Genomic DNA, 20812 nt, shown 5'->3' on the forward strand with positions numbered 1-20812 from the left:
AATATTTACCTCGATTGCTCACTTGCAATCAAATAAATTTGAGCAAATTGGTCTGAATGGATTATGGTTGACCTAGTTTCCTTGGAAAGTGCTAACTTTCCCCTTCATTCTATTGAAAACTAACCTTACATGATCTCTCGAGACCATAACATAGCTACTCTCAACACTTGAATGTTAAAGTCTACCACCAATAACTCCAAGTTTCTCTATAAGCTATTCTCTAATAAACCTTTCTTTCGACTATCATTTATGGTTCTAGCATACTTGGCACAATTTCCAGGATTTTAAGGCCTAAGTTTTTCGAACTATTCCCTAAATCCTACTCCTTATCATACTCATGTTATCTCACTTATGATGTTCTCCTCCATCACATCATGATTCTCAAGTGAATCATATATGATTCCCAACTCTACCATGAAAAGTAGACTAATATAACTACTATCACTCTTCCTTACCTCCCATGATTGACTCATCATAGATCTAAACTACCTTATATAACTTATCTCCCTTAATTAACATCAATCATTTGACCTTTTAAATGACTCTTACTTAACCATAACTTACATTGATATACTTCTTCCAATAGGATATCTTCCTTAGGGTTGTATCCTCTCTTTGGACTACCATGTATTGCATACCAACTGTGGTCTACTACCACCCATGATGTTAAGCTCCAAGGGTGTTCTACTAATTTGGAATGAAGCAAGATAACTAACTAACTTTACTTAAGGAAGATAGATAAGAAAGATTGACTCAAGTGTGTCAGGATTATTTCCAAGTGAATACCCATCTCAAGTCAAAAGAATAATTGGTTTAGCATAGTTGACTTAGCTAAGACACTTCCTATAGACACTACCAAACCTATAGGTCTCCTTTAAAGGGTTTTAATCCCAGGGTCAAAGCATTTGCTCTGATACCAGCTGTGGCGACCCAGCGTACCACTGCATGGTGTAGTACACAAGTCGTTGACATAACACAAGTGAAACACCGTTCCACTCATATTACATCCCTCAGAGTGGTACAACAGAAACATATGCGAGTCCAAGGTATGTCTATAGAAGGATACATAAACTGTTTACAGAAGATCAACACGACCTCCTACTTTACAGTGAGGTAAAACTTCAAATAAAGCTCCAGAAGAACGACTCGTAATCTAACTTATTGCTAATCTAAGCTTAAGAGCTAATTGGCTTGCTATAGAAATCTAGCTACTTAGGTGCTAGGATTAGGGAAAGGCTCCCTTCTATGACAAGTCTAAGTTTTCACTCTGGTTGTTGCAGAAGTTGACTTCATTGACTTCTTTGTTTGGGTTCTTCATCCTGTTGCAGTTGACTCCTTTGTCTTCGAGTTCCACGGTAGTTTATCCTCCGGTGCCTCCATAGCTAAGCAGGGGATCTAAGAGTGGGATGAGTACGAGCGTTCTCAGCAAGTTCATATTAGGGAATAGGTGTATCATGCACTAGCTACAGCCACAGACCAGAAAGTCATAGGCGAATGCAAGTTTTCATAAAGATTTCTTCAAAAGGTTTATTTTATTCTGAAAACTATGCCCGTCAGTCTTCACGGAGTTGACTAGAACTTCATGGAGTTCCTTTCCTGCCGCGTTCGCAGTTCCCTTCCCGGAACAGGGAGTGACAGCCACAATTTTGATACCCTCTGCAGAGGTGCGTTACTTTTCCCATAAGAGACCTTATCCTTGTTGCCAACCGGGCACGTGATTCCGTCCACACTTCCTTGGTGTGGGGCCCAGTATAAGATCCAAGCCCACACCGCCTTCTCCGCGACCTCGCAGACCCACCCTTTTGTAAGTCTGTCCTCTCCTATATCTATGGGTAGACTAACACAGGCACTTGTTCTCTCCTATACCGTTAAGGTAGACCGATCCGAACAACTTATGTGCCCTGTCCTATACACCATAGATAGACCGATCCGGACAACCCTTACAATCCTTCATAGACCAATAATAAGTCTACCCTCTCCTGTATCTAATGGTAGACCGTGCAGGACCACATGTCCCCACCTTTACCAAAGATAGACCGATCCGGGCAACCCTTATTACCAGTCCGTTGGCATGCGAGAGGGAAAAGATACAGCTGGCTTCCCCAGAGCCATTATAGATCTTATGGTTAACGCGATATGTACGGCGCTAGAATCACCGGGACGGCATTGGTACTTAATCCTAGATGAATAGTACCCTTGCAATGGAACCTCCACCAATCAACACATACCATGGTTCCATTGCCCACCACATAGTCATATTCATAATTGTAAAATAATACTTTGCTTTTCAATGCATGAGTGATAAGTATAGTACTTTGCATATAATTTGATAAAAATAATCAAATGACATGAGCAAGCGATGAACTTGCCTTTCTTGATCTGCAAGATTATGCAGGCAAAAGCTTTGATACGGGAGAACTCCAAATTCTGAAATACCATCATTGTCCGGTAAGGACAATGTTTAAAGAACTGGCAAAAATGCTATAATGCATAGTATGAGATGCAATCGTCCCGAGCGTAACCTAACCTCGATGATTTAGGATGTATGAGTTGTAAAGATTTCTTTAGGGTGTGTTGCACTTTTAGGATGATTCTAAAACAAGGTTCTTATTAGGGTTGGTGATATGAATAGCATAAGCAAGTAATATGATGCAACATAACAAGCATATATATAAAGAATAGTGTTGGAACAATATGTAAAGAATAGTTGTCACTTTTAAGTTCTATGATTCATGGTTAATGATTACTTCTACTATACTTCAAAGAATAACTTTTGAAGAACATGTTGTTTAAGAAATATTTAGTATTTCAAAGAAGGATTAGGGCTTCTAAGGTTTGATTGACATTTGTACTTCAAAAGAATAACTTTTGAAGAACAGGTTAAATAAGGATACGAACTACTATACATAGGAGCTATGTAACTCTAGGGTTTACTATTGGGTTCATTTAAATTCACTAATAGGAACTAGTTGGTTCTTAACTTGGAATGGGTTTCTATATAGCAAGTATTGGTAGGGTTATTATTATGGTTTCCCATATACATCATATCAAAGGATGGTTATTAAGATGGTTCCATAGGTTTGTTATTAGGTTTACTATGGCATCATATTTGCCTTACCAAATAATCTTTAATAGTTTCTAAGCTAAGTGGTTATTGATCCTTAAGTAGAGTTTAGTGGAATAAGAGCATGTGTTGTGAATTGCTACACACAAGATTGGTACTAGGGTTTATCATTATGGTTCTACTAGGGTTTGATGGTTAAGGTTGATCTTAATGGTATGATATATAGGATAGTGGTCAATGGTACTAGTTCAATAAACAAGTTAGGGTTTATACCCAGGTGGCACTAGTGGATCATATAGGTTTTAAATAGGGACATGAAATGATAATCTCATGTGACTTGGTTTATGCTTGTGGATCAAAAGCATGCATTCATTTGTTTCTTACTAGGGTTCTATAGGTATAGATGGAACTTATATGATTACATGAGCTAAACCCCTAGGGTTTTAGGATTGCAACTATTTAGGATGAACACATAAAATAATGAAATCCAGCTTTCTAACTTAGAATAAAACTAAGGTTTCTAAATTATGATCCAATTCTTAAAACTTATATTTGGTAATTAAGTGTGGTTGCTAATTACTTTGAAACAGAATTAGTAATGGTCTGACATTTATTAATTTTCACAAGAATAAATAGTTAGAGTAACTCCTAATTAGGTTTAATTCGGAAATAAGGGTTTAACAATTATCACTAGGTTTTAAAAGTAATAACTTGCAAATTAAAAGTATTTAAGTTCACAATATTTAAGTTACTAAATTAATATTGGCTTTTAATATTTTCTTGATTTATTATTATTTAAGAAAGTAGTAAATTAGAATTTTCAAATTAGGATTTATAAATTACCACTAATAATTAAGTTAATGCAAATATGGTAAATAAAATTAATCTTAACATTTTACTTAGTTACTGAATAGTTGAAATTAATTTTGAAACTTCATTAATTATTGAATTCAAATTGTATGTTAAATAATTGAAATGGCATAATTAATAAGTTTAAAAATAAGTAAATTTTTATTTTGACACACATTTTTGTTTTATATTTTATTTGAATAGAGTTTATTTTTGTGAGCATTTTGATATATTATTTACATTTTTCTGAGTTGAATTGAATTTTATATGATTTTTCAAAGTTTCAACATTTTTCTGTAATTTGAAATAAAGCAAAATGCTAAATGTACCGGTTCATACCTAGCCACTCGTGGATCGACGAGTGGGGCCGTTGACTAGGTCAGTTGCCACGATGGCAACGACCGGTCAACCAGGTGCTCGAGGCCCCACCGCCACGGCCGGCGTTGCCGGCGGTTAAACGTCGGCGACCAATTCATGGCGGCGCTACGCTACGGGGCCTCCCGAGACGCGCGACTAGGGTTTTACGGCTCTCCTCGACTCGCTGAAGCTAATGGTGGGTTTGGTTTGGTGAGGGGATCACCGGAGCTACGCCGGCGACCATGCCCCGCGGTGGTTTACTCCGGCGAGCACACGAACTACGGCTACGGCTGATGCTAGGAAGCAATAGAGGGGTCCAGAGATGCGCAAGCTCACCCTGGTGCCTCCCAGGTAGTCGCCGATGTCGATTGGAGAAGGAATCGAGCTCAACTTCGCCGATTCCGGCGATGTACCGCGGGAGAAGATCTCGAAATTGGCCGCACTCAGACCTCCCCGGATGCTCGGCTTGGCCGGTAGAACGACGACGTCGAGGCGCACCTCCTTGACCACCTCTTGAGCTCCGGGGTGGCTCCAATCTTGCTCTTCGTCCTCGACTCCGGCGGGGGTGCTGCGGACGATTGTGGTCATCTAGGTAGGTTAGAGAGGGAATGGCGAGGCAGCGAGGCATTAGGGTTTCAGTGCGGAGCTCTGGGCGTATTTATAGGCCACGACGAGGTCTAGTTCGTCACCTCGACGGCGGCAGTGGCCGGGATGTCTCGATGACAACTGAGGTGGATTGGGCGTGAATCTTGGCGCCAAGAGATAGACTCGGACGTGAGATAGATTGGGCGAGGTTCTGAGATGGTCTGCGACGTCCAGGGTCGTCCCTATCCACGGCGAGAGACGTGGCCGAGCTCCTCTGCGCTGTCGACGTTGAGGAAGAAGACGATGCTCCTTTTCTTCCTCAACGAAGCGATTCGGTGGCGTTGGGTCGTTTTCTTCGTGGGCTGGGCCGAGTTGATGGGCTAGCGTGGAGATGGTTGCTGGGCTGCTGCGGTTGCTGAGGTCCACCAGGGTAAGTTTCCCTCCATTCTCTTTATTCAATTTCTGTTTATTATTTTCTGTTTTCTATTTTGTTGTTTGAATTCAAATTGAATTCTGTTTTGTTTTGCAGGTTCTAAAGTATTTGAATATCATATCACTTTATGATAATACTCACTGCATAATTCTTTTGTGTAAACATCTATTAAATTTTAATTAGAGTGACACTTTGTGAGGTTTAATAAAATGGAAATGGTTAAGATATTGATCTCCATTCTTTTATAATTTAGGAACCATTTCTGTTTAAATGATTTGAAATTTAGAACATGTGCATAGTGAAAATATTATTAGGTTTAACAATATGTATTGTTTATATGTAATATAATTATTGCTAGAGTTTAAATTAAATGGTGTTGGGAATAGTATGAATCATGATTTTATGTGGAGAACTACTTCTAAGGGTTTAAGAAGATGATTGAATAAACTCTATAATTACTAATCTTGCTTAGCAACTTCTAAATTGGATTACTTAGGATAATTCCCAAGCTCACCATTGGTCAATTCACTTGCTAAGGTGATGGTTCAACTATGATATATTTTCCTATTTGGTTAACTTAACAATTACTTGGGATACCAAATAAAACTGGATATTGGTTTCACTCCACTCACTTAAATATCATTTAAGCTTAAGTATAACTAGTTTTTTTTTATACTTGGGATCTATGATACACAAGTTAGAACATATTATTTTATGTGGAGTGGATCCTATGTGAAAGGTTTAGAGCTTTGGTGATGCTTCACTAATTGAAGTATAAAATAGGCCTGAGGCATGGCAGGGTTCTACTTATAATCCCAAGTGGTACTTGGATTGAAATCCAAATATGGTCTAAGGTTTTAGTTATGTTTCACTAATAGAAGATGGCTCTCACCTCCAAGATTAAAGGTTGGTTTGAACAAGTAGGATTTAATACTACTCTAATATTCTCTAGGATAGACATGGATATGGTTAGCATCTATAATCTCTCTCACTTCTCAATGTCTTTTAATAACCTAAGGTCCTACTCAGGAGATGATGATATGATCCTCTAAATATATGGTTTGCCTAGGATTCTACCTTGGTATCTTATGTAGCTTGTTCTTCTGGAATTCTGATAAACCTGCATCTTGTGGTATGCCTCCACCTCCTAGCTTCTTCATATTGATCCTAGCTAATGTATGGAAGGTCTCAAGTGTTTGGTTTCCTTGTATCATGCTACAAGGTGATCATATGGATGAAGGGTGTGGCTCTATTTATAGGCTTGGGCAAGCTCTAGTATCATGACACATAGGTGGTGACTCTTGTGTTGGTTTGATGAGTAAGGTGCTTGGGTGTCATGCCCTCATCCATAGCAATCCTTTGAGCATGAGGTGGCATAGCTTGGAAAGCAAGTCATGTAGATATTTTCATCCTATGTGGCAAGATCATTATCCTCTCATATGAATTATATTTGGATAGCCAAGTGGCATTTGTTACTAAATATCTTGTGGATGGTTTTATTATTGTGGATGAGTCACTATATCATATTTGATTGGATTTATATTATAATATTGGTCAAAAAGTCAAGGTTGAAGGTTATTCCTCAATTTTGAATAGTTGGTGTTTGATTGCACCAAGGCATGATCATATGAGTTCCAAAATACTCATGAGTAGTTTTATTCAAATAGTTTGAACTATAATTTTTAATGTAAATGGATTCAGTTTTATGATATTCCATATATTTAATAAGTTATGATTTAAATAAGAATGTGTGGCCTTTATGCACTTTAGACCCCGTGATATACCTTATTTATTAATAAGTTTAGAACTGAATTATATTACACACAAAGGTAGTTGCTAACTTTTAAGTGTTAATAAGTTAGGGTTTAATTCTTAAAGAATGTGTTGTTGTAAGGAATGTCATGTTGAGATCTTTTATAAGATCTTATAGTTGACCCTTACTTAAGATGTTATTTGTTGTAAAACTAATTCTATTTGATCTAGCCCATAGATCAAATCATATCTACCCAAAACAAGGTTTTAGCAAAGATCACAGTGAAGTTTATAGCGCTTGACTTGATGATCTACTTCAATTCCAGCAAGTCAAGTGAAACTTCGATTCATCGTGGTAAGTTTTATTTGAAAGCACGAAAATTCCCCGGATTTTCTATGCATGAATGCAATGCACACTTTGGTGTTCTCTCATTTTATAGCCTCTAAACCTGGGATATTACACATATCCATGCTTGTCACAGTTTTGTATGCATTCACTTATCTTACCTAAATGCTAAAGACCTTCACAGTTTTGTCTCTAAACACAAGAAAATAAAATGGATACCACAAACTTGACCAATACTGGCAACCAGGTCACAATTCTTATAATATGAAGTGATGTGCTTGGACGGTGTTGTTGGAGAGGTTGCATCCTCCGGTGGTGACAACGCGGAGGGTGGTCGAAAAGCGAAGCGTGGATACCGACAACAAATGGTGTTGGTCCGACCATACATCGAGCTCTCATAGGTTATCTAGGGTGGGGGAGCGGTACCAAGTGTCCATAGCCGCTCTCTTGCTGCCCCCTCCATAGGGGTGACGGATGCAGAAACATCGGCCATGGCCTTGGTGGGAGGAAGGGATGCGTGATACAACACGAGCGAAGACATCCTCATACTTGACGAGGCGACTTCAATCGAGGTTTAAGAGGGGCGGAACGTCAGAGCTAGCTCATCGGGAGTCGGGACGCCAGGATTCCGGTGTGGTCGCCTGCCTTGCTGAGGGGCAAGGAGATGATGTCGCCAAGGACATCATCGGGGAGGTTGCTCATGTGGTCTATACCTCGTCCATCTTCATCGTCCCCAGGCTACACCAATCTGCTCTTCTTCAAACTAGGACTCCCACCTCCATCTCCATGGAGCATCAGTGAGGCTAGGGTTTGCCTCAATCAAAGGGGCCCATTGTTAGGGGAGCCAACCGAGCAAAAGAAGGCAGAGCAGCGGAGATGTGTGGGGTGGCCGGCGGTGATTTAGTGAGGGTTGTTGTGGCACTGGAATAGGGGAGCTTTCGCAGTATTGCAGAATAGTACAACGACATCAGGGAAACAACTATTTTGCTCTAATAATTCGCAAAGAAAAATCTGCTATATTAAAGATTCCTGATAATAGATGATATTTGCTTACAAGTTACAAGTCAATCTGATCACAAACTACAATACTAGCTTTTTGAGTTTTGACATAGACTAGAACTGACTTGATCTTCAAAATAGCCTGAAGAGATGGGAAACATAGGCGTATTTCCAGGGCACATGAGAACCTTGAACAAAAATCTGGCATGGTAAACTTAATTTCTAGCTCGAGATCACTATGAACATGTTGCTGCTAAACACAATGGGAACCAATATAGCTTCACCACAAATAAATCAGTCAAGTGCTAGATACATCAATAATAACTCATAACAAGACTAGCCATATATCTACAGTACAATCGCATACTTACGCATACTTATTTTAGGTTGTAGGCCGGAGAAAAATCGCTGTGGTGCTACTATCTCTCTACTACACGAGGCTCCTCATCTTGCGCTTCAGCCACATGGTCCGGATATCTACACTCAGCGAGAGGAAAATCTCCCGGCTGCTCGCGTCCAAGAAGACGTCCGGTGCGAGTGACTTCTCGACCGGCGACAGCTCCACCATGCCATTCATCACCTCGATGCACCGCGTGATGCTGTACCTGTTGTCAACATGGCTCTCCGGCAGCTTGTTGTTGTTCTCCCTCTGAAACTTGGAGTGGTCAGTATGTCCATCCATGACGTCAGATGTCCCATCCTCACTGGGCCTCCTCGAGAACCGCCATTGCTCTCCCCGTGATTTCTCAGCGGGCCTCCTGGAGAGCGGCCATGACTCTGGCCGCACCTGGGTCAGCGGTTTCGGGTACAGGTGCCCCTTCATAGTATGAACTTCCACACCCACCAGAGTATCCTGTTGGAATGAAGACTCTCTGGATACTGGAGATGGGGGGATATGTGATAGTGGGCGATTCATGTAATAATCATCTTCATCGTCATCGTCATCACTTGAGTCAAGTTCTGTTCCATTCCTTTCATTAGCTGCAGGTGCGGTAAGAATACTTCCAGGGCATATGCTCAATGCAGCTCGGACCAAAATTGCAGTTTAGGGTTTAATCATTGATCACTGGCATTAAACTGCACAATCAATGATTCTTGCATTCACAAACAGATGCCACATCCAGAAGAAAGACATGCATAGGATGTGTGAACATAGTAGCATGAAGATCTTCATTTGTAGCTAGAGATAATAATGAACTTATCGCAGCTACAAGGATAAAACAACATGTCGTGTTACAGCAAGATCTGTACCGCTGAAGCTTGAGTGATTTGTGCAATTTTCGCAAATTGGAGAGCGACTGCATTGTAGATATGGGGCTAATCTCTTTCTCTGTTTCTCACCTTATTCTCTAAAACTTTCACTCCTTTCTTCGATTAACTGAATTATGAGTAGTATAGGGTATTGCACTCCAGTTTTCTAAGTTGCAGATATAGAACAATCTTTTCCCAACTAGTTTATCCTTTAATTTTAAAATGTATTTTAACACATTAAAATATATTTTATATATTTTCATACAATGAATTTATATGCATCGAGTTGGATTCCCCCCACTGCCGAACCATTGCCCATTGGTGATCAATTGGCGAAGGAGACGAAGGAGAGTGAAGCTCTTCTGACGTGCGGGACCCACTAACGTTTCTACAGCGTGCTACTAACACAGTACTGGGCCGTGCTTGCATTTGGTCCTCGACCTCGTCTCCGCCCCAGCAACGCCGCCACAGACCCTACCCGGCTAGCCTCCTCCTGGCGGCGGCCGTCTGACCCAACCGGCGATGGAGATGGAGGCGGGCGGCCGATGCTCGAGGAAGAGGAAGTCCGCCGGGCTGGGCTCGCTCGAGGTGGGGGCGGCTTCAGAAGGGCGCGGTCCGGGACCTACGGCGGGGGACCAGGAGCCGCCGCCGCTGCCCGGAGCTGAAGGAGGCGGCAGCGACCGAATCAGCGACCTCCCCGACGCCGTCCTCGGGGAAATCATCTCCCTCCTCCCCACCAAGCAAGGCGCGCGCACCCAGGTCCTCGCCTCGCGGTGGCGCCGCCTCTGGCGCTCCTCCCCTCTCAACCTCGACTGCACCCCGTACCTATTCGACGCCATCATATCGCGCATCCTCGCCGCCCACCAGGGCCCCGGCCGCCGCTTCTGCGCGCCCGTGTACCATCTCCACGGCGACCGAGCCGAAGCCTGGCTCCGGTCTCCCGCCCTGGACAACCTACAGGAGCTTGAGCTGTGCAGCTTCATGTTTTACTTACCATTTCCACCGGCAACGCCGCAGCCACTGCCGGCGGCTGCCTTCCGCTTCTCTGACACCCTCCATGTTGCCACCATCGGAGAATGCCACCTTAGAGCAGGTCTAACAGACCCCCTAAACCACGCCGGACTTGTATAATTCCGGCGGTATACGGGGTGCGGGCGAAAATGGCCGTCTAGCAGGCCCCCTAAACGGTTCACCCCGTATCTAAAATATACAGGGCCCTGGGAATTTTCTCCCTCGCCCCTTACTTGTAGAGGGTGGAGGGGCTTATAGAGGGTGAAAACCGCACTCGCACCACCGGACCTCGCCGCGCCGCCGCCAAACAAACTCCACTCCGGCGACCAATTCCAGCCAACGAGCTCTAAATTCTATCAAATCTCTACCAATTTCTTTCAACCCATCAAGATTTCTATCAAATAATGAAAAAACTAGATGAATTTTGAAGCAAAATTCCGCGTTCTCCCACTCGGGGCGGAGCTGGTGGGGACGGGGCGGAGCCGGCGCCGGCGCGGGCAGGGCGGGTGCGCCGCGACGGGGCAGGGCCGGGGTGGCCATGGCGGCCTGAGGCGGAACAAGGCGACGGGGGCCATGGCGGCCCGAGGCGGCATAAGGCGACGGGGGCCATGGCGGCTCGAGGCGGCGCAAGGCGACGGGGCCGCCCGCGGCCTGAGAAGCGGGGCGAGGCGGCTGGGCGGCGCGTGGCAGCAGCTCGGGCGGCATGTCCGGTGGTGCGGGGTGGCAGGTCCGGTGGGGCGGCAGGTCCGGCGGCGGGGCTGCAGCGCGAAGAGATGAAAAAAGAAGCATATTCTTAGAATATGCTCTTTTACAGTTTTCGTATACGGGGACTGCTAGACGGGAGGCGTTTTTGTCCGGTTAAAAGTACTCGCGTTTTATATACAGGACCCTCTATTCGGGTTTTAAGGGGCGAAAAAATACGGGGCCTGTTAGACATGCTCTTACCGACAGCACCGTCCAAGCGCTTCACTTCCCCAAGCTTCAGAAGCTCGCGCTGAAACGGGTCAGCATCTCCGAAACCTCACTGCACACCCTGATTGCTGCTTGCCCTGCTCTGGAGTGCTTGATGATTTATAGAAGCACCGGCTTCCTTTGTGTCCGAATCAACTCCAGTAGCCTTCGAAGCATAGGCGTGGAAGGTTTTAGCTATCAGAGAGGGCTCGAATTTCTGGAACTTGTTCTTGAGAATGCCCCTTCTCTAAAAAGCTTGCTCCAACTTGGTTCGTGTGGGTTCCTGCATATATCTGTAATCTCTGCGCCCAAATTGGAGACCTTAGGCTACCTTTCTTCTGGTTCTAGTTCCAGGCTCGTGTTTGACTCCACAGTTATTCAGGTAGCTGTGCCCTTTCCAATTAGCTGCATTTCTTTGCGCTGATGGATTACATAGTACCAGCACTTATATGGCCTAAATGTTATCTTTCATGCTTCATGAAGGGATTCAAAGTTTATAGCTTTACAACAGCGGTGTGCACTGTCAAGATCTTAGCGGTTGATATGAAGCCTCTCAGTCTGGATCTTGTTATTGACTTGATGAGATGCTTTCCATGCTTGGAAAAGCTGTACATTCAGGTGACTATTCATCTGTGATGTTTGTTCATAGTATTCAGTGCTCTTTTGATTGATTTACTGCTTTGAAATGATTGGTTTTTATTTGTCCATGTTCATTTTTAGTCGAATGGACCAGGGAAACCCAACTTGTGGCGTCGTAAACACCAGAATCTTATAAGATCTCTCAACATCCGTCTGAAGACAGTTGTTTGGCGGTATTATCGGGGCATTAAGTCACATGTTGACTTTGCCACATTCTTTCTACTAAATGCTAGGGTGCTAGAGTTAATGACCTTTGAGGTTGATGACAATGATTACAATGAGGCTTTTTTTGCACAACAACGTGAGATGCTTCAGGTGGATAGCAGGGCCTCAAGAGGAGCACGGCTTCGTTTCACATCAGATTGGTCGTATCACAATATCTCCTTGGATCCTAGTGTCCATGATTTGGATCCAGCTGATCCCTTTGAAAGGACCCAGCCTCCAAAAGCAGATACCAACTTTATGCTTTGTGGTAACTGTTAGTAGTTCTCATGTTTGTAGCTTGGTTAAGTTTTTTGGAACCTTATGGCAGTTAAAACATGCTATTCATGATGCTAGTTCTGTTGAAACCAACCTGTGCTGATGGGGACTTATTTGATGTTGAAACCAACTTTGTGGTACCCGAATTGGTGGTTCTGAGTTTTGGTGTCACTACATTTGGTGTATGAAACTCGTCAGATCAAGGTATTACCCGTCATGCAACAGTCCCCCTTGCCCAATTGCATGACCAAGCAGGTTCCCCTGTTTCATTCGCCGTCAGTGTCAATTTTGTTGCCTGCTGATGATGTAATTCGCCCTTGTCCGTGGAATGTATAATTTGTCTGTCAATTTTGTTGCCTGCTGATGATGTACTGCCGAGGTTGGAACATTGTAAACTTGTACGGCAGTGGAGTCAATTAGTAAGCCAATGTACTGATGTTATTTTTAGGAGTAGGTCGCTGTGCCTCTCCATCCCTCTGATTTATGGTTTCTTAATGCTGAACCCAAGTTTCTGTTATGATCAGTTGCTTTATGTTGTGGTAGTTATCATGTGTGTTTTGCTTCTAGGTCACACTGTTCTGAATTATGTGGGTGTGAGCCACGCTCAACAAGCCCATTCATGGTGTTCCACGGAATACCCCAGGCTTGCGTTTGCAAGTTGTTCGAACAGCAGAGGCTGCTCACTATCACGTTCTTCGTTGCACAAATTACTCATATTTACATGTTTTTTTGCGTAAAACATCAACTATATGTGTAATTCGTTGCATAAATATTAAAATATGGGATTGTGCTGCTTAACAACAAATCTGACGCCCAGGGCCCACATGTTAGTGATGATGTGGTGTCCATGTATCATGAACTGGACTCTTTCTTAAACATTTTAAAAATATATGAAAGGTCTGAAAGAGTTTGAAACAATTCAGATCTTCTGTTATCATTGTTTGTAAGATTATGCCGAAATTTGGTGACACCTGAACGCCACATCATCCCTATCATGTGGGCCCTGGCCATCAAATTTGTTGTCAAACAGTTAAATCCTAGATTCGGATCTTTGTGCAACAGATTGCATGTATAGTTAGTGGTTTGTGTAAATGAAACATAAATTGATTAGTTTGTGCAAACCGAACAATAATAATAGTGAGTGATTTGTGCAATTTCATCCTTTAATTTTATCATGCTAGTATTGATGTACTGGCAAAACCAGTAAAAAAAAAAATGTACTGGCAAAACCCTTTGCATAGCAAGAGAGTATTTGCATATTCATGCATATCACAATTTCTCTTCATTCACCTATCTCATATGAATGCTAAAGACCTTCACAATTTTGACTCTAAACGCAAGAAAAGAAAATGGATACCACAAACTTGAACAATACTATCAACCAGGTCACGGTTATTAAAAAAAATGAAATGAAGTGCTTGGACAGTGTTGTTGGAGAGGTTGCATCCTCCCATTGTGACAACACAGAGGGTGATCGAAAAGCGGGAGTGTGAATGTCGACAACAGATGGTGTTGGTCGTACCATGCTTCATTCTACCATACATCGAGCTCTTGTAGGTTATCCAGAGTGGGGGAGCAGAGCCAAGTGTCCATAGTCGCTCTGTTGCTGCCCCCTCCATTGGGGTGGCAGATGCAGAAGCGTTTGTCAGGGCCTTGGTAGGAGGAAAGGATGCGTGATACAACAAGAGCGAAGTCGTCCTCATACTTGACGGGACGACGTCAATCGAGGTTAAGAGGGGTGGAACGTTAGAGGCGGCGCACCGAGACGCCGGGCTTGGGTGTGGTCGCCAACGGTGAGGAGCAAGGATATGATGTCGCCGAGGACATCATCGGGGAGGTTGCTCATGCGGCTATAGCTCCTCCATCTTCATCGTCCCCGAGTGACACCAATATGCTCCTCTTCGAACTAGGACTCCCGCCTCCACCTCCATGGAGCATAGAGGAGAGGCTAGGGTTTGCCTCAATCAAAGGGACCCATTGTTTGGGGAGCCAGCCGAGCAAGGGAGGGGAGCCGCATAGATGTGTGGGGTGTCTGGCGGTGATTCTGTCAGGGTTGCTGTGGCATTGGAATATTTCAGAATACTACTCCCTGGGTTCCTTAAAAAGGGCCCAACTAATGTCTAGATACAAAGGTATATAGATATGTTTCAGAAACCAATTCATCTCATGGGTGCGTACCTCTACCATAAAAACATATTTCCAAGTGTTAAAATATTTTGACAAAAAAAATTACATGTGCATCTCCATAATATATGTGTGCTTGTCAAGTTTCATGAAAAATGATATTTTTTGTAGTCTACGTGAAAAAGAGAAAATTTATCTTATGACAAATCATTGTTTTAGCACCGAATTTGTTCTTTTACACACGCCACACGACAAGTCGATTTTTCATGAAACGACTTTGTGAGCGCGTAGCACGTGAAGATGTACGTGCAATTTTTTTGTTTCAAATTATTTGACATTTCAAAATGTGTCTAACATGCATTTCAAAATAAAGGGAGCATACAAACTCTAATTTGCCAAAACATCACTCCCGACAAATTTCAGCTATAGATTCATCCGTATGGTTGCGAAGATTTTTTAGAAACAAAGGGAGTACAACTTCACGGAACCAACTATTTTGCTTTACTAATTCCTAAAAAAAAATGCTCTATTAAAGATGCCTGATAATAGATTATATTTGCTTACAAGTTACAAGTCAATGTGATCACAAACTAGCTTTTTGAGTTTTGCCAGACTAGAACTGACTTGATCTTCAAAACATAGCCTGAAGAGATGGGAAACATAGGTGTATTTCCAGGTCACATGAGAACCTTGAACAAAAATCTGGCATGGTAAACTTAGTTTCTAGCTCGAGATCACTATGAACATATTGCTGTAAACAGAATGGGCACCAATATAGCTTCAGCATAAATAAATCAGTCAAGTGCTAGATACATCAATAATAACTCATAACAAGACTAGCCATATATCTACAGTACAATCGCATACTTATTTTAGGTTGTACGCCGGAGAAAAATCGCTGTGGTGCTACTATCTCTCTACTACACGAGGCTCCTCATCTTGCGCTTCAGCCACATGGTCCGGATATCTACACTCAGCGAGAGGAAAATCTCCCGGCTGCTCGCGTCCAAGAAGACGTCCGGTGCGAGCGACTTCTCAACCGGCGACAGCTCCGCCATGCCATTCATCACCTCGATGCACCGCGTGATGCTGTACCTGTTGTCAACATGGCTCTCTGGCTGCTTGTTGTTGTTCTCTCTCTGAAACTTGGAGTGGTTAGTGTGTCCATCCATGATGTCAGATGTCCCGTCCTCACTAGGCCTCCTCGAGAACCGCCATTGCTCTCCCCGTGATTCCTCAGCGGGCCTCCTGGAGAGCGGCCATGACTCTGGCCGCACCTGGGTCAGCGGTTTCGGGTACAGGTGCCCGTTCATAGTATGAACTTCCACGCCCACCAGAGTATCCTGTTGGAATGAAGACTCTCTGGATACTGGAGATGGGGGGATAGGTGACAGTGGGCGATTCATGTAATAATCATCTTCATCGTCATCATCGTCACTTGAGTCAAGTTCCGTTCCATTCCTTTCATTCGCTGCAGGTGTGGCAAGAATACTTTGACTATCCATAATAACACCAACTGCAGAACATGAACAGAAAATGTTGATTTTAGGTACAGATTTAAATGAACACATGAGATTAAGTCAGCATCACGATCAGGGGGGTAGCAAGCATGAGAAAGAACAAATCCAAAATATTATGCCAAACATCTTTAAGAAAATAAGTATTAGGATAGTACCCATCAAGAAAATTCCAATATATCAAAATATAAATATGCAGCATAAAGCAAGCTTATTCTAGAGGGCCCTGAAACCAGAAAGCATTCCAGAGTACCTGTAACCAGAGATCACCTACCCACTTCAACTCTTTGAAGTCAAAAGAACACCACTTAACTCTTAACACCATATATTCAGAGTTTTTTTTTGCAAGGTTACTGAGAGGGTTGTCAATGCTGCCAGATGTCTAACTGGACACATAATCTAAATAATCGACTGTTTGCCTGCTAAACATCTATTTATCCCATTTAGTCACTGAAATATAGTTTATTTCTACTAATCTATCTAGGCAAAGTTGAGCAAGTTATTTTGGGACGGAGGGAGTATTACTAGCATAACTAATTTATAATATTGTGTACTGCTGTCCCCAATATGTACCATATAGGCACATATTTGCAAGTAGACTATAATGTAGAGCATAGCTGATAAAAGAAAAAAATAATGTATGTCTTTTTCAATTAATTTTAAATGATTGGGGCAAAAAAATGTTTTCCGGCCAATTTAAAATATAAACAAGGATGCGTAAATGTCTTTTCACAACACCTGACTTTAACATTGCAATTCAGCAGTTCACTAATTCCAAGAGTTCACACCAGTTTAACCTTACCTTTTCTCCCATACGGGTTTTTACAATCATCACATTTACAGTTGATGGAGCATCCTGCTCCTCCCTTCAAATACAGAAGAAACTAGTCACGAGCTGAGACAAGAGAAAACTAACAGGATAGAGTTGGATACAAACCTGATAGCAGTCACAGTATTTCTTAAGACAGCTTGACTTTTTGCACGTGCATTTTCTTCTAAAAATGTCCATCGGAGATCTTATAAGTTGTTCCTAGAGAGAATAAAAATAGCAGGACCATCATAAACAGAACGAGAAAATAGTTAAGGCATTTACAGGGTCATGTTTGAAGAAGATTTATACCGCTGTATCTTGGCCAACCTCTGCTGGTCGAACAACCTGCAAAGGCAAGCCTGGTGCATTCCGTGGAACGCCATGAACAGGCTTGTTGTAACATGGCTCACATCCACATAATTCAGAGCAATGTGATCCAGAAGCAAAACACACACAGTAACTGCCACATCATAAAGCAACTGATCATTACAAACAAAATGAAAACTGAATTTGGCAGTAAGAAATCAGAAATCAGGTTGTGTGCAGCATGGGCGTGGTTAGATAGGTAGGGTGTATGTTTGGGTTTGCAGGGTGGGTTGGGATGGCTGGGTTCACCAACGCGTGCAAAAATCAGCATTACCCCCTGTTTTCCATGCACCACTATCCCCTGCCCAAATTTGGTTTCCTCTGTGGGCAGTGCTGGGTACTTAGGTAGCATTACATGGCACAAATATGCTGGCTATCTACAGCTCGACCCGAAATCACAACCAATCTGCTCATCTGAATTATGATTCAAGTGTGTGCCATTGCAGTAGTAATAAGTACAAGTAAACGGTTTCCCCTCACAACTCTCCCTAGAACACTCAACAAATCAACACGTTTAAATTATATTCTGGGCTTGTTTCAGAAGAAAAAAAAAAAGTTCCATGCATGTTTCAAATAAAGCTGGTAAACATGCTCAAATAGACCTGCAGAATTTTGATAACAAGGCAGCCTCAAATTCACTACATTGCGTTTGTTTTCCATCGTGCATATGAAAAGTTCGGCTACCAAATCTAGAGTTGCTACTCATTGCCGATGTAAAACTCACTCAGTGCTTAATCAAAATGGCAACCACATCATAGACACAGCCACAGACAAACAATTCGAAGCTGTACTGGAAATCCAAGTGGGTCGTCTCTAAATTCCCTGGAGTCTCTAAATTCTCGCCTTGTACAATGAGGTACACGCACTATTCACCATTTAACGAGAGAGTGGGGAAAATGAGTGTGCACTTACAGCTTGAGGCACCTGGACTTCTTGCAGCTGCACGTCCTGCACCCATCGCCGTCGTCCGCCCTCCGCCTGACAAACACACGCACAGAAAAGCGTTAAGCGGGAGAAATCCCAGACGCGATACCCAGCACGCAACGGGCCGAAACAGGAAATCGGGGGCCAAAGCCAGAACTTTGCCGGAAAGGGCAAAAAAAAAGGGGGTCACCGACTTTTTCTTCCGGTCGGAGTTCCCGTTGGCCTCCGCCGGCGGCGACACGGCCGTCCACACCGCGGCGGGTGGGGGTAAGGGCACGGGGACGGGCGCCGCGGCTTCGGTGACCGGGGTTGGGAGGGCGGGCGGCGGGGGAGGCGCGGGGACGGGGTCGTCGGGGGGAGCCTCCGATCCGGACGGCTCGAGCGGGGGCGGAGGGTTCGGGGGCTCCTCGGAGGAGGACATCGGGATGGGCGACGGCGGCCGCCCGATCGGCGCCGGAGGTGGGAGCGGCGGCGGTGGATTCGCCGTGGTGGCAGTCGAGGGGAGAGGAGAGAGAGAGAGGGTGGAGGAGTGCACGAGGCGGAGTGGGATTGGAGAGCGAGAGGCGAGAAGAGGGTGGATCGGACGGCGCGTGGAGTGCTTTACGATTCGGGAAAAGGACGGTGGAGGGTCCACCTCTTTTGGTCTCGATTTGCTTCTAAGGGCATCTACAACGCAGATGCTTGTTCACAGGCGCTAGGATTTTAGCCCCGGCCGATCGGCAGTTGTCTTGTATAATCCCGGTTGACAGGCGCTTATTTACCGGCATCGATGCTAAACCTTGCGCCGGGCGCTTCGCCAGTTTTAGGCTTATATGGCACAACAATCTGACCAAGTCCGTTGAAGAATAAGCGCATGCAACTAAAGCATGCATTGGAGCTCTAATCTGTTGGGCAGACGGTAGGATTAATTGCCGGACTTTTTAATGCTCAAGCGCCTAAGGAAGCGCCTCCCATTGAACATGCCCTAATAAAGAATTAGATTGAGCTTCTGATAAAAAGATTTCTTCAGGGGAATCGGGTTGCTTCTGGTTTTCTACGACAAGTTTGTAGGTGAGACCAGCATGAATTTGTTTTAGGGCTCAAGCTACACTAAGCTCGGTATTTCGAATAGAATTAAAGAAGGTATATCAAAATTTTGAAAAAACTGAAAAAATTGCATGTAGTCAATGATGTGGAGCAAAACTTCAACATAAAATTACTTCGTATATTGGGCAACATAAAAATGAAATAAAAATCATCAATAGCTAATTACATGTTAGAGCACGCTGAGCGTCGGTCGACCGATCATGGCCTGAAAATCGGTTGCACTGCGCACATTACATCAACATCCGACGCACCACACCAGCCACGACAGAAGTTTTGCATTTTGGCCTCTAGTGTTTGCAAACTCACCCCGCGTTTTTAGTCTCTCTAGTTACCGAAAAAGGCACATCTCTTTGGGCCTTTTCTTCCTGATATTTATAGAAAAAATGCCATCATAACGATAGATCTGTGTCAAAATTATTATTCAACAAAATTCATCACTGAGTGTACAAAAAATATGCACTGTTACAAAAAATCATCGCAACAAATTATAAAAAAATGCTAGAAAAACGTGGTTAAGAAACACTTTTTCACTGCAATTTGATTTACAATAAAAATTTCCAATAATTTTCACAAAAAAGGGAACAATTACAACAAAAACAACGGACTATTACAACAAGAAATCTATATGTTTGCAAACAATGCAAAGTGGTCAAGAAACAATTAATTATCTACAACTGAGTTACAACAAAAAATCACCAAGTATTTTTTTAAAATCACAAATGATAACATTTTTTTTGTAGCCTGCAGGTCGCTGGCTACAAGCAGAGTGCAACACGGTGGAGCGGGTCTTGGAGCTGATCGTTGAGGAGCTCCATGCACGGAGGGCAGCAGGCTGTATTATCTCTCACTAATTGAGCACTCGTTGATCAGGATGTATTATTATTAGTTAACAGTAAAACTTAACCACCTAGGAGCCTCACAGCCATTTAGCGTCCAGAACCGTCGGATCTTCCCAGTCAGCGCTCCAGATCAACCCACCCATTCCGAACAGCGGCTAAACCTGCTGTACTTCGTCCAACCGCGCGAAATGGGCTAACCCATCGTTACTGGGCTGCTACTCTACTAATTAAACTGGGCTACTCCTGGTTAATCGGGCCGCGAAACGCTCAATAGGGCCGTAATGTTTGACCCCAAAGTGGAATGCGAAAAGTCCAACAATCCAGCCGTACCAGAAATGTCCGTCCCATCCCCTTCCCTGCCGATACCAGCGTAGGGCGAAATTGAGGTGCGCCGCTATTGTCGTCGTCACCGAGAGAGAGACAAGGGC

General features: G+C 43.5%; 1 protein-coding gene and 1 pseudogene across 1 annotated transcript; one reads left to right on the plus strand and one right to left on the minus strand.

Annotated features, from left to right (window-relative positions):
• The first annotated feature begins 10158 nt into the window (after window positions 1-10158).
• On the plus strand, window positions 10159-13166 carry LOC124655849 (F-box/FBD/LRR-repeat protein At4g00160-like). Its single transcript, XM_047194684.1, has 4 exons — window positions 10159-10711; window positions 11580-11980; window positions 12082-12216; window positions 12319-13166. Exons 1-4 carry the CDS (start codon window positions 10159-10161, stop codon window positions 12718-12720), a joined length of 1491 nt encoding a protein of 496 aa, XP_047050640.1. The 3' UTR covers window positions 12721-13166.
• A 2320-nt stretch (window positions 13167-15486) lies between these two features.
• LOC124653713 lies at window positions 15487-18880 on the minus strand (annotated as a pseudogene).
• Window positions 18881-20812: the final 1932 nt, after the last annotated feature.

This window comes from Lolium rigidum, chromosome 5 (genome assembly GCF_022539505.1).
Source record: "Lolium rigidum isolate FL_2022 chromosome 5, APGP_CSIRO_Lrig_0.1, whole genome shotgun sequence".
NCBI lineage: Eukaryota > Viridiplantae > Streptophyta > Magnoliopsida > Poales > Poaceae > Lolium > Lolium rigidum.

Excerpts from the sequence above, each read along its gene's own strand:
- LOC124655849 (XM_047194684.1), top strand. The coding sequence starts at position 10,159 with ATGGAGATGGAGGCGGGCGGCCGATGCTCGAGGAAGAGGAAGTCCGCC. Across the intron at positions 10,712-11,579 it reads CCATGTTGCCACCATCGGAG|GACATGCTCTTACCGACAGC; the intron begins AATGCCACCTTA and ends CGGGGCCTGTTA. Across the intron at positions 11,981-12,081 it reads TTGACTCCACAGTTATTCAG|GGATTCAAAGTTTATAGCTT; the intron begins GTAGCTGTGCCC and ends TGCTTCATGAAG.